Source organism: Gallinula chloropus, assembly GCF_964237585.1.
Source record: "Gallinula chloropus genome assembly, chromosome: 5".
NCBI lineage: Eukaryota > Metazoa > Chordata > Aves > Gruiformes > Rallidae > Gallinula > Gallinula chloropus.
Window position 1 is genome coordinate 7,188,016 of NC_140090.1, and position 25,354 is coordinate 7,213,369.

The window sequence follows — 25,354 nt, forward strand, 5'->3', positions numbered from 1 at the left end:
CTAATACCACTTTCTATGTCTTGAATTCCATCCATGTTCTGATCAAAGCTCTGTGATGTCTTCACTAACACCAGTTCTCAGCCATGAAATCAGTAATCTGATTAAGAATCCATCACACAACACATTTACTTTTAACTATTATTTTCTTTTTCACAGTGCAGAGAGTTTCCTCCAATAAGATTAAAACATTATTTTTCTTTGCAATTACTAGTGAGAAGGCTTTTACTCATCAGATTAGAAACTTAGATTTTTCTATGAAGACAGTACTATTCCTATCATTAGTAGTGTTTTCTGGGCATTTGCCAAAATGTAGACATGAAAAAAGAAGTGGGAAGAATAGAGGAGAACTGTTTATGGGAATAAAAATGAGCACAAGAGTAAAACTTCTGTTAAACAATTGCTTACTTGAAAAGCAAAGGGAATCTCTAGTTAATGTCTGTCACTATTTTAGCATGATATATCCTCCCTTCATTTCTTCTTATCACGTTCCCTTGCATTCAGAGTGTTGTATTCCTGTCTCAATCTTTTTAAGGTATTTTAAACAGAATCATTCTTAAGAGAGTACTTCTAAGCACTTAGTCTCATTTCTACTTGTCTTTCTTGAATTTGTGGCCTCTGCTTAAATAATGGAGATGAATGGAGGCTCACCCTTAACTAAATGAATACTGATTTAAAGTCTGCTGTTGACCTCTGCTTTGTACAAAATTAATTGTTTGTTCATTATACTGCTCTGAGCAATTGTAGCACTTTATAAAGTCTAAATGTACCAGAAAAACATACTGTTCACAAATTTTGTGTAGTACGTGTAATTACCTAATGGTGAAGCACATCAAGCTTCTGAAGCACCATGATCTGTATAACTTTTGGACCAGCTGCCAATGAGTTCTATCACCTGAAAGTATTCCATGAGAGAAATGGTCTAATCAACTAAATGCTCAAATTTGGCTTTTTTTAGTTACTTTAGTTTACTTATAGTGATGCTGTTAGGTTTTGAGCATGTTCATGCTTGAATTTTCCACTCTTTATATCATCAGAATTTTCAAAACTTGATCAATTTTATTAAAAAATTCTGTTGGATTACTTAAATTTGAACTCAGCTTTATAACATTTAAAAGCTTGTCCCAGGTTAGACCAGAGATCTATCTAGCTTTTCTTAGGGCTGATCAAGTCAAACAAGCAGTCATAGTTGGCAGCACTTGGTGATTGCTAGCTCGGCGGCTTCCAGGTCATACCACCCAGGCTTTGTCACAGAAGAAAGCTAAGTTTCCCTTATCAACTTAAAAGATAAACTTAATTGTTTAGCTGGGTAAATCCTAGTTAGAAAATGTGAGGGAGTGACTAGTCTAACCATAGATATTTCTGAAGGGAAGCTCCTCAATCCTAGCAAGTTTCTCTTGTGGTTTTACTGTAGCTGTACACAAAGACCATAGGGCCAGAATGCCTAGATTCTGTTCACAGCTTTTAGATTGACTGATTCCAGCCAGTGCTAGATAACATGATGCATTAGGAATATAGTTACCTTCAGCAGTAGCTTGTACCACCATATATCCTTAGTTGTGGTACACTTAACTGGGGATTACTGCCCCTCAAAACCCCCTTCTTGTGTATATAAATATCTCACCACCCTTGAATATAGCTGTATGGGTTTTGTTGGGTTTTGGCCCTTTGGGTCATGGAGAGGGGTCTCACTGGAAGAAAAAAAGAACATCCTTGCAGATTGGAAGATTCTTAATTGCTATTTGCTTTACTGAGATCAGCAGTGGCCAGCTTGTCTGATGTCCTCCTCCATCTCTTATTATTTGCAGTTAAATTATGGGTCTGCTACTTTCCTGCTTTCTAAGGGCTTATGTGATCAAGCGATGAACACACAGTGCTTTTCAGGAAGGCCTGAGAAGAGAAAGTTAATTATAACTCAATTAAGATTTAGTTAATTATAACAGTTACTTTTAATAAAAAGGGAAATAACTGTTACTTTTCATAAAAAGGAAAGAAATATTTTCTGATACTTTGCCTTTTGTAAGCAAGGTAGCAAAGACACAAAGTGAAAATACATTTCCAGTGGGGATGAGATTGTCTGTGGGAAATTACTGGTTTAAAGTCCAGCACCTTAAATACCTAAGTAAAAACTGCTTATACAAACTGTTTTCTCACCTATGACTTTTGAGGCTTTTCTAAGTGTTTGCTTACAGCACACATAATTTCTATCATATTTGTGGAAGACTTTCAAGATGTTATATGGTGTTTTAATGTACTATTAGTGACTGTTGGTGGAGAGCAATTAAGATGTCCCCTCTTGCAGAGAAATGACTTAAAAGCATCTTGCATCTTTCAGTAACAAGTCATGTAGTTTAAACAAGCTCAGTCAGTTTTGATGTTCCCCTCCAGATCTGGCACTTCCTTTCAGTTTGTTTTTCTGCTGGTTAAGGCACATCTTTCAGATAATTGCATCAGCTGACACATACAAGAGTGTATGTGGCCTAGAAAAAGAACTATGCAACTTGTCATTTTATGTATACACACACAAAGAACGAGAGAGCACTAAGCTTAATCATAATTCTTTCCATCCCAAGTCTTCTATTCAGCTTGAATTTATTGTGGCTGGGAATATTTTAGCAAAGTCCTTCATCGCTCAGTTATGATCTGTATATAGAGTGACTCTGTTTTGTTCCAGCAGACTGTGCAGTACATGAATGTCCTAGTGCTCAGTACTGAGCCGGGTGCAGTGTGAGATGAAATTTGGTAAGCCTCCTATCCTATCTTTATTGACAGCATCAACAAAGAAAGCATTGTGGATGTAGAAGGTGTTGTGAGGAAAGCCTATCAGAAGATCGGAGGTTGTACTCAGCAAGATGTTGAGCTTCACGTTCAAAGGGTAAATTTTTGAGCAAATGGCACAAAAATTGTTTGAGAGATTATCTGTCTAGGCTGTCTGTCTATATACATGTATAAACTCTGTCAGTAAGCAGTCCCATACCAGAGAAATAAACTGCTTTAAACTATAAATTTCAGTATATTGTATGTAAACAGGAAATATTTCTGGTTTGAAGAGAACTTATTTTTAGAATTTCCTAATTTTATCTGCTGTTTGAATTACAGTAAAATAAATAGAATACTAGAGTAATTTGGCTAGGAATGTTTATAATTCTACTTTTGATTCTTAACTGCCACAGATACTGTAATAAAAAAGTCTGCCCCTTTTAAGTGCAAGTCAGAAGTTTCTTCTTTATCAGAAGGTTACAATCTTTCCCTTAGGACAATAGGATGAAGTACATAACTCACAGCAAAAGTAAAGCACCGGCTTAACAGTATGGAAACTCTTGAAGTCTAAGATTCCTGTAGCTTGTGCTGTAGGGCTGCAGGAAGTGCAACTTTATAATTTGTTTAAATAGAAAGTATATTTAAACTGTTAGGTAATATCCTTTCCTTCCAAAGGTTTTCAACCAAACTGTATGCCTACAATGTAGCTGAAACACAGTCACCTCAAGTATAATGGCTATTATAGTTAGAGCAGTAACATAGATTTTTAGCTAACAGCACTTGAAAATCTGTACATTTTGAAGGAATATGTTTAAATATATATACATATTATTGTATACTTGATTTTTCTGAAAGACTATCAAATTCACTGCACCTGTAACGAGACTGGATGGCAAGGCAAGGTGTTTTTCATTCTCTGTATTTTAGTCATCTCACATTTTCAAAATGAAATGGCTCTTTCAGATATAATCAGATTGTAAGTAAAATAATACATTAATAACAACAGGATGATCGTGCTGGAACCAGAACCTAAACATGTGAAATTTAGTAGTTTGAGACCTGGCATGCATGCCAGTAGGCTTGTCTCTCAGGCAGGGTGTACTTGCTCAACTCAGTGCTTCCCAGAAGAAAAAACCCTGATATTTTTAACTCTTCAGAAGGAAAATGAGAACTAAGCATTTACAGTATTGTTATAAGAATGCACCCATGTATGTAAATAAAATCACAGCCTATGCAAACCTTGTTTCAATTCTATGCCAGAAATACCCTTCTGTAAATCCTGCCTCCTTTTGACCTGAGTATCGTGCTATTTCTGTTCTTGTCTCGATTTCAGATCTACGTAATCAGTTTAGCTGAACCTCGACTGCCCTTACAGCTGGATGATGCTGTTCGGCCAGAAGTGGAAGGAGAGGAGGTGAAAACTTTGCATCCTCAAATACTTTTTATTGTGTTTTGTAATTGAACAAAAGCATGAAAGCCAGGCAACTTCCTTAATGCAGTGATTTTGGGGTTGTGTTAGGCTTGCGTTTTACTTCCTTTATGCTATCCAGAGCTGTGTTAGAAATCTCTATAGCTTTGATGTCTGCTGAACTGCAGTGGAAGGTCAAACCCAGAAGGTTTGCAGTCTTACGTGCCTGTCTTCTGGATCCTTGTAGTTCTGTTCTGCCTGTGACCTCTGGGAAAAGTTACACCTTAAATTTGCTACGCTGACAGTTTGCTGTATGTTCTTTCTGAAATGATCTACACGTTCTACTCAATTTAGAAAGAGCCCTTGGCTTTTAGCCAAAGGATGGGTTTCTCCATTGGTTTTGTTTTGTTGGTTTTTTTGAGGTGGTTTTTGTTTTGTTTGGGGTTTTTTTTGAGGTGTATGCATTCATTATGTATTTTTGCATAACTGTTTAGGATGGAAGAGCTACTGTAAATCAAGATACAAGACTGGACAACAGAGTCATTGATCTGAGGGTAAGGAAAGTGCTGTGTTGCATGCTTGCCTGCAAGTGTGTATACTTCACATTTCTAATCCACGAAGCAGTACTTTGTGGATTTGATGGAAGTTTATTATTGCCCAAAGGAAAAATAACATTTGTTTGTATTTGTGAGTGGCATTGTAAAAACACAGGGATTTTTAATCCTGAATGCCCACCTTTCCTGACATTATCAAAGAACGTGTATTAGTTTAAAGATTAATATTTATTTGGCATGGAGCCACATACACCTGGGTGCTTTTATTTGCAAAAATCAAAGGTGACTGAATAGGGATAATTTAGAGACAATGTTTCTTCTCATATATAGTCTTTGATACCCAAAACCTGCAGTAAGAGCTTAACTTTGAAGTATGAGGTGGAAGTTTTGAATTTACTGTGTAACTGAGGTGCTGTAATGCATGTCTCACAAGTGAAATTGGACCAGGCCATGATACCAGTCTCACTGTCTCTGTTTCTTCCACAGCATTCATAACATTCTTCTCTTTTTTTTTTTTTTTTTCCCTGAAGCACCTTTCTTCATCCAGGTCATAGAGACAAAGGCTTCTGTGAATTCATATACCTCCCAAATACTTAACTCTTTCTAATCAACAGCAAAAAACCCCCTATCTACTAAATCACTTAGAGAATTTTTCTTCTTTTTTAATGAAACATAAACTAATCCTAAGTGTGTAAGTAACTTACAGTTCATAGAGACATGAGGCTTTTAGGTTTTTCCCATATTTGGCTCTCCACGATAAATTTTTAATTAACTTTTGTTGAATGAAGAGTGTGCTTGGCTCATTTTTATGGTGTGACTAGTACTGCCTTTGAAGTTCTCAGTAAAACAATCTATGGGCCTGGGAAATAAAACAAAATAGTTAGTTATTGGAAAATTTTGAAAAGTTCTAGCACTGAGATGTGTAAAGAATTTGAACTTCTGATCTTATTTCATCAACTAAAACAACTTGTGCAAATTGTTTTTCTTGGTCCAAAGTTAATTGCTTTTCACTTGACCTTACGTATAATACTGCAAAACTTCAATTTGTGATTACTTTTCAGGATACTCTACCTCATCATATTGGTCTCTTCATCTGTGTCTTAAATTAAGCCTTTGATGAAAAGAATTCTGTACTAATGGTTGAAAGTGAAATTCATTTAAAGGATCATCGGGTTATGGTAGTGCTAAGGCAGTGTACTAAATTGAAGGGGGAGCTGTGGGATGTTCAAAGTGCAAGTTTTACTGGAACTTCTGGTGATGAAGAAAAACACTCAACAGCACTCCAGAGAAACTTAAGAAAATCCATGAATGAAATACCTGTTTAATAAACTGGAAAGAGCCATCAACCCCATAGAGAACAGAAAAATAATACAAAGGGAAACAGCAGTTAAAAATACTACCTGAAAATAATGGCCTGAAAATATCATTGGCTGTAATTCAGATGTCCTTGGCTGTGATTATTGAGAGGAGAGCATCTGCAGAGTAAACCCTAAGAAGATGTACAGTAACAAAGAGAGAAGGGAGACTCTAATGTCGGAATACACAGAAGAGATGGAACAGAAAGGAGTGGGCTAAAATTCCTCTGTCCCTGTACACATTCAGGAGTCAAGCAGGACTATCCCAGTATGTCTTCTGTACCTCTGTCAGTATAGTAATAGGGCATCAGTTGTCAGCATTCTGCCCAGAGGGTACAACTGATGATCTGAGTGGGTGTTGCTATAATCTTTTCTAACTTGCCCCACCACTGGCGGTACAGTGTTTAAGCAGCAGTGTTTGGCACCTTGGTTTCTGGTCTGAACCTTAACTCTGCTTTCTACAGAAGCTATTTTTTCCTCTGTAGCTCCAACAGCTGCTGCACTGTGGTGCTAAACAGTGATTTATGTTAAACAGGAATTCAGATTAACTTTTATGAACTTGATGGAAGAATGAAATGTCAAATCCCAGTGCTTCAGTGCCTTCTGTCTCACCCTGTAGATATGCCTGTGACTGGATGTAATCTGGCCACAGCTTTCCCCTTGATTAAGCTTAGGTATTTATCTTGCTGTACTCCTATGTATGGGTTAAGTGTCCATCTCTGGCTGTGTGACATTTCTGTGTGTCTTTTCTGTCACACATTATGTTACTTGTTTTCAAAACAAAAGCAGAATATTGTGGAACAGTAGGCTCATGCCTATTCATAAGTTTGCTTGTTTGTTCTGCAGGAGCTTTGCTTGTGAAAAAGATGATTCTAAATAAATTGTGTGTTACTTTGAACTGTTTTTTTAAAGGGAGAGCTGAATAAGCAGAGAAGGTATTTAGTGGATAAAGGGAAAATCCCAGTGAGAATACATGCACTTAGATATATGTGCATATCCTGAGCACTGTATGCAGTGGAATCACAAGCACAGGGGCATGAAGGTAGCTTCTCCTTCAAAATAACTACAGAAGCACCCACCCAAAAAAGGAATAATTGATTTTCAGTGATTTAGTTGCATGGACTGGAGCTGTAGTACAAATGGGACTTCAGGGAGTTGTGGTGTTTCAAATGCATTGCATAAGTGGGCATATTCTAAGGAGAATTAGAAGATGTGTTAAAAGCTCAGAGACATACCTGAAACCATTGTTAGCCACTACTGTCCCACAGCTCTTCTAGGAAAACCACATCATGGTCAGCAGGAAAGAAATGTAAACAAAATAGTTCTAACTAACAGAGATGCTGTGATGATCTGTTCCTACAAATGTGGGAGGAAGTCCAACCACATATATATGTATGTCTAGTTATGGTTTCCTCAGTGGCCCAGTTTTTTAAGGAAGAAGGAGGTCATTGAACATCAAAAAGAGAGATACCTTTTTTTTGGAGAAAGATTTAATAAAATATATACACAAATCTTGGCTAAAAGGCTAAAAAAGTCCTTGGTATGGAATTAAAGTGAGTTTTGTCCATTTAAAGAAAGTCTTGAAAGCAATAAGTAGTTTAGCTACTTTTAAGTGATGATTGACCATGGAGTTCATTGGATAGGGCTCAGTTATTGGCTGAATGAAAGGACTGGATTTCCAAAAGTGGCATCCCTCCTTCCAGCTATAATGTATACCAAAGAGAGTTTGATTATGATATAATGCAGGGAGTGCAATTAATAATACGATGATTAAGACTAGTGGAGATAGATATGGAAAGTATTCTACAAAGATTGCAAGACTTCCATTCGTGTGCACATGTGGAAACAGACTGACTAGCATGCTGTATTTTTAACAGTCTTGCATTTTGGTTGCTGACAGAGATCTCCCAGAGGTGTCTGGTAGGGTCTTTGAGGTTAGGGATGGGGTGTACTTAAATTCCAAGATCCCAAGATACTGTTGAGTATCAGAGTTGTTACTCTGATGTATGGAGGGAAAATTATTATTATTTAGGGTGGAGGAAGAATAAACCTGTTTCTGGTGGGATACCTCATAAAATACAGATTACATACTTGTGGAGTAGAAAAATTGTGAGTGTAGAGATAGGAGAGCTGGTGAGAAGAAAGAATAGTCCTTGTTTAGTCCAGATTTGCTTTCACAAAACCACAGATGACTGTGAGGAAACTGCTGTTGACCTGTGTATCTGTTTTTCATGATAGCTTAATGACAGTCAGAACAGTTGGCTCTGGAGATGTTTGATTTACATTCCTTTATTGGAAAAATTACAAAAGGCAAATTGGAGCACTAATTGAGTTTTCAAATCTTCTCTGCTGTTCTTAACTGAAGTATTCAGTGATATGCAGACGATGTGTTGCTCTAAAAACACCTACAGAAATCATATTTCATAAAGATGTGGTAGATTAAAAGCAATGAAGAAAAGACAAGTGAAACACTGGCTTTTGCTTCTTAGTATGTCTTCCTCTGAAGAAAATCAATTCAGGTTCATCAAGTTCATCTAAGGTCTGACTGATGTCCTTGCTCTGGCTTATTTTTGATGTACAGCAATGTTTTTATCTTAACAGTATTGGTTCAGATTTGGCTTGAATTATACACATTTTGCAGTCCTGATTAGAGAATCAGAATTGTGTCTGCTAATGCACAGTTCATTGAGAGCAAGGCACATGGGTCAATACTATCCTGTTTATACTGCTCAGGGTAGATCATAAACATTAAACTGTATCTTTAGTAGTTTATGGATGTCAGGCAATCTTATATGATAATCCAACTGTGCATGGACCTTGATGCAGGGTTTTTTTCCAAAATACTTGATTACTTCAAGCTTGATTTCATTGCATTGGATTCAATTTACTCATTGCAAAAGCTGTATTTTTCCTGACTGAATTCAAGCTGTAATGAACAAGCATAGGTACCATTTACTTTATTGCTGGTAGTGATTTGGTAGTGAAGTCATAATGCAGCCCCAGGTCTTTAGACAGCAAACTTCATATCTTCTTCTTGTACCAGAAAAAGTCTTGAGATTTTAATAAATTTGACTTCACTTTGATGTTATAAAATGGTATTTAACATAAATCTTATTTCTTAGCAAAAACCTTATTAATTTTATTTATATATATTTATATGTAGACATATATATAAAAGTATAAAAACATATTAGAGGAATTGCAAAATAATTATTATTTAAAGTAATATATATGACTTAAAAATATAGATTACATTATTTTCCCCTTTTATTTAGTCTACTTCACACATTTAGTGATTGTTTGTGGCAGAAGATAGGTAGTTGCAGCAGGCAAACAGAGAAGCAAAATGGAGGTGTGAGTGGAACAAATTCCACAGCTGAGGTGAGAGTAAAAAGCAAAGTTCACAGCTTTGCAGGTCTGTGCCTCAGTTGCACCCCTTGAGATATGATCACGTAAGGTGTTAACTGCCCTCAATTCAATTGAAACACGGTTGTGCTCTCCGGCAACTTACATGGCTATGATTGTTCTAAGTCTGCAGCTTGTGCTGTATAAAACGCTGTAGTTATTTCTATAATCTTGCTTATAGTGTTAGAAAATGCTCTGTTATTATTAATATTTTCCTTTGTGGCATTTAAATAATAAACACACAGGTGAAATTAGAGTGAAGGTGTGACCGAGACTCGTACTTCAGCAGTTGGCTATACAGTTTTTCTGCTGTCTGTAACAAAAGTGATTATTAAAAAAAAGGAGTTTTCCTGTAAAATCAACTCTGCAGACCAAGTTAAAACGTTAGCACTGCTAACACAGCAGCATTTAAGACACTCAAGTTTGTTTCTGCTCAACTCTTGAAGGAGTACTTCCTGTCTTGGCATAGTCTCAGATAAGATAGTTTGTCGGTATGTCTGCGGAGGAGTTCGTATCAAAGTAAACACTACAGGGGAAGAATGCCACAGCAAAAGCTTCTTTAAGACAAAGGTAAAAATTCATTTTGACAGCTGTCTCTGTCTTTAGTTTGCTGTGTGGTACCTAAGTGTGGTAGCTCAAATGGTAACTGAGTTACCTGCTGTGGTACCAAATGTGGTAATACACATGCCAGCGCCTCCATTAAAGACAGGGCAAGAGCTTGCTTATTTTCTCCAGATAAATTTAGTCTCTTTGTCCTAAACATTACAGCAGTGCAAAGGATGTAATTAAAACTGAAAAGTTTTGCTCCATGTGTAGATACAGAATAATCTTTAAAATCTTTGAAAGTTACAGTGGCACATAAAACTTTTGAGGTCATCCACTTGACTCCACTGCACTTTGTCAATTGGAGTTCTTTAGGAGCTCATCTCAAATGCCTTGTTCTGTTTAATTCTTACAAGGAGACTGCAGTATCACAAATCCTCAACAGTTATCCTTGTTGGCAGTCTCTGAATGAACAGGCACTGAAATTCGGCTACCTTTGGTAGAAAGAAGAGTGGTCTTGTCAGATGTAATTTGAGGTGCTGAGAATTGGTGCTTGCTCTTTCCTTCATCTGTAGTTAAATAAAAGCTTCAGTGTCCAGATCTGTCAATTTGGCTGCTTTCATAACTACTGTTTTTTAAGAATAATTTGTCGTTATAGATGGGATTAGGAAGACAGAGTCTTTCCTCTGAATCCTCTAAAGCCAGGAGGAGTTAACACCTGACAAACTATTGCTGGTGGAGAACTGTGTTAGTTGTTGACTGGCTGTGTTTCTGTGCTCACTTCTAGGTCAGACCAAGAAATTGCTTTCAGATTGGGTTTTGCAACCATTTTTCCTAGGACTGTATGACCAAGGACTCCATTCTTACCTGCTCTGGCATGAAACTGGTGTTGTTTCATCAGAAGGGTAGAGGAGGCATTGTTACAATCCCGCTTCAAATAAATGTTACATATTTTATCTCATATTTAGAAATTTATCAAGTTTATCAAAAACTGTGTTGGCAAACCAAAAACCCAGATGTGACAGTTTAAGCGGTCATCTCCTGGAAAATGTCTTTCACCTTCTGAGCAGGGGATGGTTACGGAAAATAAAATTTAAAAAGAAAACAAAAATCCCTTTGAATATCCGGTGCTTTGATCGAACTACTGAATTATGCCCAGCACTCAGGCAAAGTCTCAGCATATGTCTGACTCTCAGACACCCATGTAAAAAAGGTGAAAAAGTTCGAGGGTACTTTTGTAACTGTTGCTCAAAACCTCATTTCCTTCATTTTGAAAGTAGTGGTTAGTGCTATCAGACAGTGAGAGCTGCTACCTATTATTTACTAACGTCAACCACTTACACTCCTGAGATATTCTATCAGTTGGCTGAAATTGCAGATAGCTCCCAATTACTACAGATCTGCAGTATAACTAGGGTTTTCTCTTTTTTCAGTGAAGTGACATCTTTATCTTGCAGAGATGATGCTTGTAGTTTTATTTCAATGTACGTAGTGCCTGCCTGCCTAAATTTGGATGCTTATATAATTTGTTTTGATTGGGGTTTTTTTGTTTTGTGGTTTGGTAGGAGTCATGTGAAAAAGCCCACAAGGCTGGTTTTACCCTAACTGAAAAGCTGGGTACCTTGTAGAAAGGAGAAGTAAACAGTGGTATGACGCAGATTGTCTGAGAGAACTGTTCTCTTAGCTGTTTGCAAGAGTTCGTTAGGGTTTATATTCGCTCCTGGGCTGCTAACTGTCACGTCTTCGATGGTGCAAGCACAGAATCAGATATGGGTTCAGTGTGGATGTGCTGCAGAGTTTTCAGGCTTTGCTGACAGTAGTGTGCTTTTTTTAATTTCACACTAAAGCCCAAGAGTGTTGAAGGAACATTTAGTGTAGGTATTTGCTAACCAGAGAGGTAGTAGCTTAACTGTGGCACATACATAAACAAAAAGATGATGATAAATTCAGCTAAATCCACTTCTGGAGTAAATTTTGAAAAGACAGAAGAACTGCAGTTCGTGTATCAGGTGTTACGGGGATTGTTAAAAACGCTGGGGGTTTATCATCACAGAATCATAGAATGGTCTGGGTTGGAAGGGACCCCAAGGATCATAGAGGTGTACCCCCACCCTGCCACAGGCAGGGCCACCAACCTCCAGGCCTGGATCTACAAAGGTTACCCAGGGCCGCATCCAACCTGGCCTTGAACACCTCCAGGGATGGGGCATCCACCACCTCTCTGGGCAGCCTATTCCAGCACCTTACCACTCTCTCTGTAAAAAACTTCTCCCTAATATCTAATTTAAACCTTCCCTCCTTTAGCTTTAATCCATTCCCCATTGTCTTGCCACTGTCTACCCTTTAAAAAAGTTGATTCCCCTCCTGTTTCTCTGCTCCCTTTAGGTACTGGAAGGCTGCAATGAGGTCCCCCCACAGCCTTCTCTTCTCCAGGCTGAACAAGCCCAGCTCCCTCAGCCTCTCTTCATAGGGCAGGTGCTCCAGCCCTCTAATCATCTTTGTGGCCTCCTCTGAACCCTCTCCAACAGTTCCACAGCTTTCTTGAATTGGGGGCCCCAGATCTGGACACAGGACTCCAGATGGGGCCTCAGGAGGGCAGAGTAGAGGGGGACAATCACCTCCCTGTCCCTGCTGGCCACCCCTCTTCTGATGGAGCCCAGGATACCATTGGCCTTCCGAGTTTAGACCTTGGGTTTGGGATGTTTTTGTGGCAGTGTTGTAAAAAATCCCTGTACTTGGCATTGGTGAGGCCACATCTCGAGTACTGTGTCCAGTTCTGGGCTCCCCACCATAAAAAGGACATTGAGGTCCTTGAGCAAGTGCAGAGAAGGGCAACCAGGCTGGTGAAGGGGCTGGAGGGAAAATCATATGAGGAACGGCTGAGGGAGCTGGGGCTGTTTAGCTTGGAGAAGAGGAGGCTGAGGGGAGACCTTATGACCACCTACAACTACCTGAAGGGAGGTTGCAGAGAGGTGGGTGATGGTCTCTTCAGCCAGGTGACAGAAGATAGAACAAGGGGAAATGGCATGAAGCTGTGCCAGGGCAGGTTTAGATTGGATATTAGAAAAAAATTTTTTACTGAAAGAGTCATCAGGGCCTGGAACAGGCTGCCCAGGGAGGGGGTTGAGTCACCATCCCTGGATGTGTTCAAAAAAAGGGTTGATGAGGTACTTAGGGACATGGGTTAGCATAGGATGAGAATGGTTGGACTTGGTGATCTTCTAAGGTCTCTTCCAACCTTGTGATTCTGTGATTCTGTAAACAGTTAACATACCACTCTGTGAAAAACATTGTATTTGGTAGCCTTTAATAGACACAAACATTTCTACCTAATGTAAGTTATTAAGGGTTTTGCTTTTATCATGTACTGTATATTACTGCAGCTGTTCTAGTTCAGTGTGCTGAAAGCTTTTTAATAGGTTTAGTGTTTTTATTCAATTTCTTACTATAAAAACTTTATTTGCAGAAACACATCTCATAAATCAATGATTCTTTAAATGTAGAATTGACCATATTACCTCCTTTATAACTGAATATGCCATAAATTGAAATGAGGAGTTTCTCTTGTTTCCTTTGCTGGGTTTTTTTGTGTAATAAAAATATTATCGATTTGCTCTTTTCTTTGTTTAAGCAAATACAGTAATGAAGTGTTCCTAAGAGAAGAGATTCATCCTTCCAGCTGTCCAGAAAAAGTCAGGAAAAACTAACATAGGATTCATTATTTTATCTTCTTCTTATAGACCGCCACTAGTCAGGCAATCTTCTGCCTTCAGTCTGGAATTTGCCAGCTTTTCCGAGAAACTCTTATTCGCAAGGGATTTGTGGAAATTCAGACTCCTAAAATAATTTCAGGTATTGTATATGTGATCCAGCAGCTACAGGTCTGCCTCTTTTACCGTTGCTCAGAAAAAAACCCTGAGCAACTTTTGTTTTATCTTTTATTTTTATATTTTTATTTTAAAAATCTAATAAAAGTTTTATTTAAAAAATAAAGTTCTAATTCCAATGCAACATAACAAAGTACTTCTAGCAGGTATCAAAGTTGTTATTAACGTCCAAAGTCAGGAGAAAAGTAAAAAGAACGACAAGACAAATATTATCTATACCTGATGTATGTAATCCGTAGTGCATTTAAAGTTCTAATTTGGATAAATACAGATGTCTGATCAAATGCATTGTTCTTCAAATCAGTTTTCTTTATGTTGAGCACTGCCAGTTCCATGCCCAGTATAAAAAACCCCAAGAAACCAATTCAGATTAAAAGCAGTTTCCATCATAACGAAGTTAAAACAAACACACCGTGGGATAAAAGATGATGCCATTATATACAATTTGTCACTTCCTTAGCAGTGAGCATATGGCTGAGTAGAAGGTGGTAGATCATCTTTCTGAAAGTGTGATGTAACAACCTCAGCCCGGCTAGAAGCCTGGAAGTGTAGATTTTGCTTATAGTTCTGTTGATGATCTGCTGTGTTGTTTTCAGACGTCAAATTACTTGATTTACCAGTGGATGGGTTTCTTCCGTCTTACTGGTATTCTTTGAGATTTTGTGGATGTTGCTAAGACATGATATGGAAAACATAGGGCAGAATATGTGTATTATTCTCTCTGTAAGTGTATTCATTATATGCATACATTTCACCTACTGAATTTTATACTTCTGTATTTAAATATTTTGAAGACAGGTCTTGATTGAGATAAAGGGCTTTTAAACAAAGCACATGCAAGCAACTATTCTTTCCAAATGGAAAGTATCGTTGAGCTACAAGATTAGATAACTTCTTTCCTACAGAGGCAGTTGAAACAGCGCGAAGTACAAAAGTCTCCCAAGTAGTTTATTTACATAGGACCTTTGAGGAAGTGTGCTGGTCTTACTGTGCAGTGTACCATTGAAAGCAAGCAAGCAAGCATCCTATTGTTTGAATGAGATCATATTTTATAAAAATAACTAAGTTAAGTCAATGCAATCCATACTAAACTTCAAATTTAAGTATCATAGCTAAGATTAGGTATTTTAAGTTACCTGTATTCAAAAATAACTGTAAACATTCACTGAAACTTTCAGTGGGAGTAGTGGTCGGTCATGAAAACAAAGAAACACTAATATCTGTGGAGTGATTAGTAATAATAATAATAATTAGTACTTTACCTAGAGTTATCTTAACATTAGACCTTTTAAAGGTTATTAACTGATCTATCATTCTGGCATGGTTTGTTAGCAAGTTCTGTACCTGTAACTCTCATATCACACACTGGGAAATGGAAATGTAAAGTGACTCAGCTGAAAGTTCTGGTGGGCAGTTAGCAGTGAGGGATTCAGATGCTTGGGTTCTTGGTTCCTGTTCTCGCAAGGTAACCTTCTATGAAAACTGCCTCAAACTGAGACAAAGCATACCTTTGGCAGAAGTTCTCTGGTAAATCCAGTTTTGGCTCTGATAGATATTTCTGGCATGACAGGATGTGCTCTTTCATCTCCTGTTAACCCCTGGAAGCCTACGTCACTGATAAAGATTGGTTTCCAGAGAGATGCTGGGCTGCAGGTAGACCTGGTGGTACAAGCACCCAGTCTGCTGTTCTCACTCTTAAGGTGAAGGACAGCTGGGCATGGTAACATTTTAAACTACCCCAACTAAATTTTCAGATTTGTAAGACAATGTGTGACAGTCCTGAGCTGCAAAACTTCCTGTAGCATTAATAGATGCAAATATATCTTTCCCCTGTAATATGTTTTTAAGAAAAATCTTCCTTCTGATCTCTAGCCTGAGACCAATAGTTTATCATTCTACCTTTGATTTCTTTTTGTATGTTTTTATTTTAATACTTACTGCAAGCATTTGCTTTTCAGCTGCCAGTGAAGGAGGAGCCAATGTGTTTACTGTATCATACTTCAAAAGCAGTGCCTACCTGGCTCAGTCCCCACAGCTGTATAAGCAGATGTGTATATGTGCTGACTTTGAAAAGGTTTTCTGTGTTGGGCCAGGTAAGGAAAGCATCGGTTTATCCAAAGTGTGCAGTGATGCCTTTTAGCTGCTGTGTTATAAATAAGATAACAGACACACTGAAATCTTTGAATGATTTCACATAATGCCATTTCACTTAGAAACACAAAATTCAGTTGAGGTGACTAATGAGAGTAAAGTTGGCAGAGAAGTAGCTGGAACAAAACTGAAATGCTGAAATAAGGGTGGAGTGCTCTTCTGCACTGCCTGCTGTTCTGTGAGGGGAAAGGATGGAGTTGTACTGGAAATTGAAAGTGTGATGAAGTTAGTAAAACATGGAACACCACTGTGATTACCGAAGCCATAGTTCCCTATTAACTGTGCCCAGTAGTTGCCTACTTGCCCAGTAGCAAGTAGTTAAAATAGGCAAGCTCGGTTCTATGTACTTCAGATTGCATAGTAACATGTGCTTATCCCTTGCTTTTGGATTGGCTACCATACAACTTTGTTTAGAAAATGTGTTATTTTTAACTGCGCTGTCAGCAGTATTTAGTAACTTCCAGTCTCATGCTCTCTCTTTCTCAAAAGCTGATAGGCACTCATTCTCTAAGACCTCACAGACAGGTCTAAAGATAGGTAAGCTGGAATTGCTGCAAAAAGTCAATAATAGCTTATAAAATAATTCAAAAAGATGCAAGAAATTCAGAAGATCTTAGATTTCTTATTTACAAACACAGTGAGTCACGGTATATAGGAAGATGTGTTTCTGTTAGATCTTGTGTATTTGAAAAACACCCCAGCCAACCAGCAGCCCAGAACACAGACACGTGCACAAGTCCATTTCCTCTGAAAAAGACAGTTTTCAAATCTGAAAGTTCTTGTGTGCATGAAAGCTTGTCTGGTTTTGTCTGTTAGTTTAACGAGAGTTACTGTCTCTCTAAAAGCCTTGTCTGTCTTGTGTCCTTTGAGCACCACAGATACAATAATGCTGTCGCTGTTGTAAATGATGCTGTCTGTGAGGCAGCTGGTTGTCTTTCTGGTTTTCAGTGAGAATTGTCCTGTCTAAAGACAGTGTTGTCTGCCTGATCCCAATGCTGATGTGACTGATTGTGAATGTTATTTTTCAGAACAGTGATAATTTCATGTCAGTTGTAATTTCTGTTGTTTAATTTTACAGTATTTAGAGCTGAGGACTCCAATACACACAGACACCTGACTGAGTTTGTTGGTCTGGATATTGAGATGGCTTTTAACTATCACTATCATGAAGTGGTAGATGAGATTGCAGATACCTTGGTGCAGATATTCAAGGGACTTCAGGAAAGGTAATGAGAGCATTTTCCATTTCATGAGCAATTTCGTTTGCTTGCGATCTCTTGCACTGTGGTTTGAAACAGGTGAGCACTTTATCCTCAGCCTGTCAGATGATCATTAATAATCTGATTTACAACAGAACTTTAAACCAAACATTTTTGCTTTACTACTTTAACTATTTCTTTGTGCCTGACTCTTGAAGTTCAGTCAAGCCAGCAAACTATTTTTAGCCCAAGCTGCACCTCCTAGAGTATGTTAGCTTGCACTAGGAAACCTTGTTTACTGTTGAAAGGACTTCCTAACAGAAACGATCCATCCTGAATTTAAAGAGTCCTTCTTTTTGTGCCACTGTGGGGAGACTGATTGTTCTCTTTTGAAATTAATATTAATTAATATTTTGAAATTAATAGTTTTTCTGAATCACATCTATTGTAACAATCTTCATCTCCACCATGAAAGCAGCAAATATTATTTTTCTGTTATTCACAGTCTAACTTCTTATAAAGCCAGGCCAGAAGTTCAGGAAGTGGATTTAATTTGCTTACAAATTAAGAGTATCTTGCTAGCAGAAATGCAAATCTTTTCATCTGTCTAGAAGGAAATTTCTCTTTTATATTTGAAATAGGATTTACTCAAGTCAAAGAACAACTCTGGTAAATATTACAAATCAAAGGATGATTTCTCAGAGTCTTTACTGTGAAAATTTGACCTAGTCAATTATTTCTTACAAAAGGAATAAACCAGAAGCAATAGTAAAATATTAACATGTGTATCATTGAAGTAGATGGATTAACTTAGATGAAACATTTCATTAGGATTTTGCAGAATTTCTCCAGTAGTGGCTTTAAAACAGTTCTTTATGTTGCAGGAGGGACCTCTTGTGGCAAAACTGTATTGCCACCACAAAGTCATTGTTGGGTGCTGGAAGGACACATTTCTTGGCTGTTTAGTACTTTGCTTCTGCTGTTGTTTTCTTCTATATAGATTCCAAACTGAAATTCAGACAGTGAACAAACAGTTCCCATGTGAGCCATTTAAGTTTCTGGAGCCAACCCTGAGGCTGGAATATCGTGAAGCTGTGGCCATGCTTAGAGAGGCGGGTGTTGAGATGGGCGATGAAGAAGATCTGAGGTACTTGGGCAGTACACAAATGTGTGAGAATCTTGTGAAAGTGGTAGTGAAGTGTCGGGTTTGTACTGATTAAGCAGTGCTTTCTCACTGATTTACTGAAAGATGGGTTTAACTAACTGATTATATAGAAACTTTTCTAAAGATGCTTAATAAATACTATGTAAAAACAGAAATTTTATTATATCCAGCACCATTAGAATAATATGTGATTTTACAGTTAAATGAAGTTTAAATCATAGGAGTTTGACAGAGCAAAATCATTTTCTCAGCAACTGCTTATGGTGTTTCTTACTTACTGTGCAGAATAAAGTGCTGCACAAGGTATATGCCAGTAGGAGTACACTATTTTTCAGTAACCAGAATCAGACTAGGAAGTAGTTATATGAAGAACATCTGTACATATTAGTTAATCTAAGGGATTTCTAGGAGCAATATATAAATTTAGAATATCCTTTGTTTCTGAAATTTCTGTCTGGAAATTCCAAAACATTCAGAAACAAGCACCAGATTTTTTAAAGGGTGGGGTGTGCAGATCTGTAGCTTGAAATCCTTGTAGCTTTATGAAGTATCTAGTCCAAGTTTAGGCCAGTTAATTTTAATGGTGATAATCTTTTCCAGCACACCGAACGAAAAGCTCCTGGGACGCCTGGTAAAGGAAAAGGTAATGATTATTTTAGAATAAATAAATTAATTATTGAATCTGAAACATGATGTCATGGAGTCATTTAGCTGGTATAAATGGTTACTTCATGAGAAACAACTTTTTCCCCACTGATCAAGAATACAGTATCTCAGAACATGCCAAAGCTGTGAAGAGGTTGTGATTAGCATAAGCATTTTTGTCTGATTGCATTCCCATTTTGCTGCTGCTTGTGTGGTCTACTGATCATTTTGTCTTTTACATTGATAAGCTCTTTCAAATGGTTTTTAATCTTTTATATTTATTTTGATCATCTATACTGAGCACATCAAACAGGATGGTACGTTACAAACCCAGCTCTTACGTACGATAATTAAAAACCCAACAAACAAAACCCCACCAGATTCTAACTAAATCTGTAGGAGAAAATGAGATCTCTAGCAAAAAAAATAAAGTACCTGTTACTACAGCAAGACATTTTACTGCTAAACATTTGTAAATTTACACAAGAGGTAGTATTAGAAAACTGAAAAGTAATAAGCTTTTGTTTATAACTATAATTTTTTAAGATAATACTGTTCAAGTTATTGGGAGATCTTTTTATTTCAAAGATTCAGTGGCTATGTCTTCCTCTTTTAAGTTGGTCTTTACAGCATTTTCTACTGTCCTAACTGCTTTAAATGATTTTTCTTTCAGTATGACACAGACTTCTATATTCTTGACAAATACCCTCTTGCTGTGAGGCCTTTTTATACAATGCCAGACCCAGTAAACCCTGTAAGTAGAATTCTTTGTGTTGCCAATGGGTTGTTTTTTTCTGTAGTTTAAATTATTCCATGTAGGGATAACTCAACAAAATAGTTAAAGAATATTTATATGATCTGCTGTTTTAATTAAAATTCTCATAGCAAGATTAGATCAGTGTGACCTATAACAGGCATTGTCAAGTTTACAGTTACTCTACTCTGGTGAAAACGTACTAGAAAGAAACAAACCTAGCTAAAACTAGGAGAGCTTTAGGAAGACATCTCCAGGATCAGAGCATTGCTGCCATCACTGAAAAGAGGCAAAAACATTTTTACAGGGAAACAGGCACTTTAAGAGAAAATAAGCTTTTGTCATGTTGTTAGAAATCCCCCTGTGTATTTCTCAATCCAGGGTAAATATCTTTTGAGCATCTTTTTCTGGGATAACTGCATTTAAGTGTAATGGTTTCTCAAAGGGTGTGTGAATGAAAAGGTTTTATAATCAATTCTAGTCTAATGAGACAAACCAAAGGGCTGCAATTCCCTGGCAGCCTCAAATACATTGCACTCTTACTACCCAGTCCTGGATATCATAACTGAAGTTACTGAGAGCTGCATATTTGCCACTGAAGGATGGAGCAACTGTAGGTAGAAAATAAACTTACCTTTGTTTTTCCAGAAAAACTCTAACTCCTATGATATGTTTATGAGAGGGGAAGAGATCTTGTCTGGAGCTCAGAGAATTCACGACCCTCAGCTGCTGACAGAAAGAGCCAAGCACCACGGCATCGGTAACAAGTGAAACAACACAAAACTGAATTGGAAAGAATATAAATCATGATTGGATTTGGTTTTGTTAGAGGAAGAATTTGGGGCAGAAGTGCTAAAATCACAGTACTGTTTCATTTTCATTGTTAATCCATCTAATTCTTTGTAACCTTTTTAATCTGGAGTGGTGGTAATAAGAAACTACTTAGTTTCCCAGCAGCACCCTTGATGAAAAGGAATTGTTTCCGAGGGCTTTAGAGAGAATGTAAAGCAGGAAGTACCTTCAGCAGAATGAGGGTAGACAAACAAGTCTCCTTCAGTCATGCCTCCCTTTACTCTCACAAACCTTTTGCAGAATACTCTAGCAGAGGCTTGGTTGGCTGTCCTTTTTCCATCTTGAATGGGGAGCAAATAAGCAAGAAAGTGTCCCTTTGTTGAATTTTTTCTCTTTAAAACATTTAGTGGGGACAAATCCAGCTAGTAGTAGAAGGGTAAAATAGTAAGATAGGTGGAGATCACTACAGTGAAATGTAGATTAAAATTATGCTTTCTGTGAATGGGAAAGTGAAGGAGCAGGTAGGCAGTAGAAGAAAAGGAGTAGCTCCCACTGTAGCAAGATGGAAAAATAGTTGCTAAATTTTCACTTTCTCACTGCAGTTTATTTAAGAAGTCACCATTTTCCATAAGGTACAGTGAAGAGTTGGGTCTAGGTCTTAATCAGTTCTCAAATTTCTTCCCTGATTAAATTAATAAGAGAATTATAAACTAAAACTGTTAGAATTTTTAGCTATCCCTGGATATCTTATATGTTTAATGAGTAAAACCCCACTGTTAGTTTATAGGTTGAATTGGTAAATGTTTTGTTGTGCTTGCAGTCCTCTAATGACTCGTATGTTTGGCTTGGGGTTCATTAAGCAGGTGAGAAAAGTATCTTTTTCCCCCTAGATTTGGAGAAGATAAAGGCTTACATCGATTCCTTTCGGTTTGGTGCACCTCCACACGCAGGTGGTGGGATAGGTAAGTGGCAGTATTCTATTTGGTTCTGTGTTACCCTAAGCTTAATTTAAACTGCTCAGGCTTAAGCAGGGTTCAATATAAAATTCAGAATAGTATCCTTGTTGGATGAACATGTGCAGCTGTTTATTCTGTAGAATTTAAGGAGAAAAGCTTAAATGTAAGGATCATTTTAAAATAAATAGGCAAAATATTAATGGTTACGGTCTGGTAAGTTTAAAAAGTAAGTCATCACAAGAAAAAATGAATGTTTATTAGCCAGGCACATCACTTTCAAATATGACCAGTGAGGAAAATCTAAGGAAGCAAGAAAATATTCTATTATGTATGGTTTTATCATAGTCCACTAATAGCAGAAGCCACTGGTCTCTCAGTGCATTTGATGAGGCTGTGCTGCAGTGAGAAGTGGGGTTTGCTTCTGTCTTACATAGTGATTTGACTTAGTGCCATTGATCAGTTTGGCTGGTGCTGATCATTTCAGCAAAGACACTGAGGCTTTAGGTCTTGGGTGTATTTTACCTACTAAAATGGGAAAAGCCCATAGTTTTTAGGCATTTTAATGATGATCATTTTCAGGTATGCACATTCCTTTCCTTAGCAGAATGAATCCACTCATGCATATGGAAATTGGACACTTTGTAGGTCCTGATCAGTAAACACAGTGATGTGATTCAGTCTTTCTGCAGTTGCCTTAATTTTGTAAAGTATATTTAGTACGTTCTCAGCATGTTCCCAGAACAACTTTGCGTTCAGCACATGCATTAGATCTGCTATTGCCACAAGTGTTTTGAAATACCTACAAGATGTAAGCATCAATGACCATGCAAGTCTCATGAGCAGAGGAGATGCAGCATTTGCAGGTGTTCCAAAATCATTTAGGCCAGTCAGAACTGACATCAAGAAAGCTGAAGCTACATCTCTTCTGCAAAATGCTCCTCTCACAGCATATCCAGGAAGTCAGGGCAAGCACCAGCCAGACAGGAGATGCACTGAGAATTAACACTGGTTTCTAGCTGCTTGAAATTGAAACCTTAACACAGGAGTGGAGTGTGTGAAAATGAGCGTGCATCTGGGTTTCAGCTCAGCAGGCAGGGGTGTGTATGTAACCTGTGGGTGAGGAAGTCCTTCCATGTTCCACAATACACCCATTATCTCTAAGATTTCAGGAAGAACAGGATGGCCAATAGAATATTTAGTATCATAAAGGTATCAGCAGTTACATGGGTATATATTGCTGAATTACATTTTTGTACTGTAGAGGGTTTGGGATTAACTTCCCTCCCCAAAGGTAGGGTTTTATTGTAGTTGTTTATGGCACATAATGTCTCTGAAGCTTTTAAGACAGGTTATGTTAAGAGTGTGTTATCAACATCATACTAAGTCCAAACCACAGTGCTATGCCAGCTACAATAAAGAAGGATTCACTCTGTCTCAGCTGAAACCAGGACGGGACTATACTGCTGTTTCTGCCTTCAGGATGTGCTCTCCCATTTGTCACTATCTCTCCTGAAAGCCTGAGGTGATTCAGCAGAGGGTTGGGTCTCCAGGACCATCAGTTAGTGAGACTTGCCCCAAAGGAATCCTGTGTCATGGCAGAGGGCTCTCTGTGCCAACTCCCTAGTTTTGGTTCTAGCTCCTTCCTGTAGTCAGATGGGCTAACGTGAGCGTCTTGGTCTTTGGTCACGCTGCTGTGTGAGGCAGCTCCTTCACAGTTTTGAACAAAAAACTACCTATACTGACGTGGGGTTTCTTTTCCTTTGTTGTAGGGCTGGAAAGAGTGACCATGCTGTACCTCGGGCTGCACAACGTTCGTCAGACCTCCATGTTCCCACGGGATCCCAAACGACTGACTCCCTAACGTGAGCTGCTTTTGAACCTTTGAGAAGATTTGCCCTGCAAATATGTTTGCAAGCATAGCCCCTGCTACTGATGAACCTGTATTGATTTGAGCATTATAATATGCAATTAAAAAAAAAAAAAATCTCATTTAATAAAGTGCCACAATAATTTTTTTTTATCCTTAGCTGTTTATTTAAAAGAAAATATTTTAACAGATCAAGACTCTTTTTGTATTGGCAGCTGAGCACGTTTTTAATGAAAATAGGATACTTTGAGTTAGAATCTAGTGTCACATTAAATTGTATCATGTTTCTAAACATTTTAATACATTATGTAATAAAAATTCTGCATTTTTAACTTATGTCAGCAAGATCGAATATTTGGAAGTACAGAACTGTCTCAGAGCTAAAATAACTGGATGTTTGCAGTTTAAAAGTCAGGAGGAAAATAGCCAACTGTTAATTTACATGAGTGTCAGAGAAGCAGGGGAAGAAGATGATCCTGAACAAAACATCTTCATGTGAAATTATGAAAACAGATTGCAATAAATCTCTCAAAGTAAATTAGGTACAATATCTTGTCTTTCTGGTTTTTCCTTTGTATCTTCACAAGGTAATCATAAATTGATAAGGGTGGTTGTTCTGGGGTTTTTTTGACCTGCCTACACCTTAAGTTTATCTTTTGATTTTCCCTTTTTCAAAGTTGTATGTACACCATAGGCCTGTTCTTTATGCTACTATTTGAGAATGGATAGAAGGTCACACACAATCGTGGAATGTACAAGGGCTATACAATATTACCACAAAATAAATGGACAGCAAGTGTGAGCACACACCATGTGTTTTCCTGCCTGACAGCCTCTAGGATAACAAAACAAATTAGCAAGGATTTCATGGCTCTCTTGCCAGTGAAAGAAAAGCCAACCTATTTCAGCTTTTATTTATAAAAGCTGCAAACAGCCCAACTGTTGTACATTTAGAGAAATTGAGTGTTTCTGTAAGTCAGAGTACTTATTTCTAGACATCCTTTTTTTCAAATGAATCTTCTGCCTGAACCTCCTCAATTTACAATGATGCACGAAGCTGCTTCTCTTCCTCCCAACCAGAGGACGTGCCTTGCCTTTGGAGAACCATCACTGTATTTGAATATTCCTTTCATGGACAGCATCTGACAGGGTTTTTTTCAAATTTAAAACATTTTTTAAGTGTCAGTGCCAAAGAGTAAAGGATTAAATTCCTAATTTGGGCACTGCAGTATTCATGCACATTTGTAATTCCTAACTTAATTTTTGCTTAACATCTTACATGATAAAGAGCTTTCAGAAGGAGGTATGTTTTTAGACAGTCAGTGTTATTGTTGTTACCCTGATTTTTAAATGTCAGAGAAGTCACATACTGGTTACGCTACAAAAAGGTCAGTGAGGCTGTGTATAAATTGTGTAGAATTTCACAAAAGGGCAAATCATCTTTTGCAGCTGCCATTGAACAAGACATAATTTTCATGTTTTGTGACAAGAGTTCTCCATTAGAAAACAACCATACTAAAGGTCAGTAAGGTGAAGTCCCAGAAAATGTAGAAGCTAAACTTTGTCTAGAAGTCACACAGTTTGAAGAACAGTACTCTTTGCAGCTTTGCTTATGAGTCTGTTTAATTAATTTACCATGGAATTTTGCCAAAATTATTAACTTTAAAATCTAACAGTGTACCCCATTGTACTTTACAAAGCTAAGTGGATTATAAACACAGCTTATCATCACAGACTTATTACTGATGAATCCAGGTTTCAAAACAGTTGTTTATCCAGCTAAGCCAACTGGAATGAATTTAATTACTTCTGTTCATACAAAACTGGTAATATATTCTGCATCAGAAACACATCCTTCTAATAAGGAGCAAAATTACTGATTTAGAATTCATGCCAACAAAAAAGTATCTTGAGAA

At 37.6% G+C, this 25,354-nt stretch overlaps 1 protein-coding gene across 1 annotated transcript in view; it reads left to right on the forward strand.

Moving 5' to 3' along the window:
* The window catches only part of DARS1 (aspartyl-tRNA synthetase 1), a 42,280-nt gene extending 18,086 nt beyond the window's left edge, over positions 1-24,194 (forward strand). The window contains exons 5-16 of the mRNA XM_084265762.1: positions 2,770-2,872; positions 4,091-4,171; positions 4,660-4,719; positions 13,763-13,874; positions 15,868-16,002; positions 17,139-17,286; positions 18,260-18,406; positions 19,025-19,067; positions 19,743-19,823; positions 20,472-20,583; positions 21,506-21,577; positions 23,341-24,194. Of these exons, the coding sequence (XP_084121888.1) occupies positions 2,770-2,872; positions 4,091-4,171; positions 4,660-4,719; positions 13,763-13,874; positions 15,868-16,002; positions 17,139-17,286; positions 18,260-18,406; positions 19,025-19,067; positions 19,743-19,823; positions 20,472-20,583; positions 21,506-21,577; positions 23,341-23,432 (1,186 nt within the window). The 3' untranslated portion in view covers positions 23,433-24,194. The remainder of the gene's footprint in view (positions 1-2,769; positions 2,873-4,090; positions 4,172-4,659; positions 4,720-13,762; positions 13,875-15,867; positions 16,003-17,138; positions 17,287-18,259; positions 18,407-19,024; positions 19,068-19,742; positions 19,824-20,471; positions 20,584-21,505; positions 21,578-23,340) is intronic.
* Positions 24,195-25,354: the final 1,160 nt, after the last annotated feature.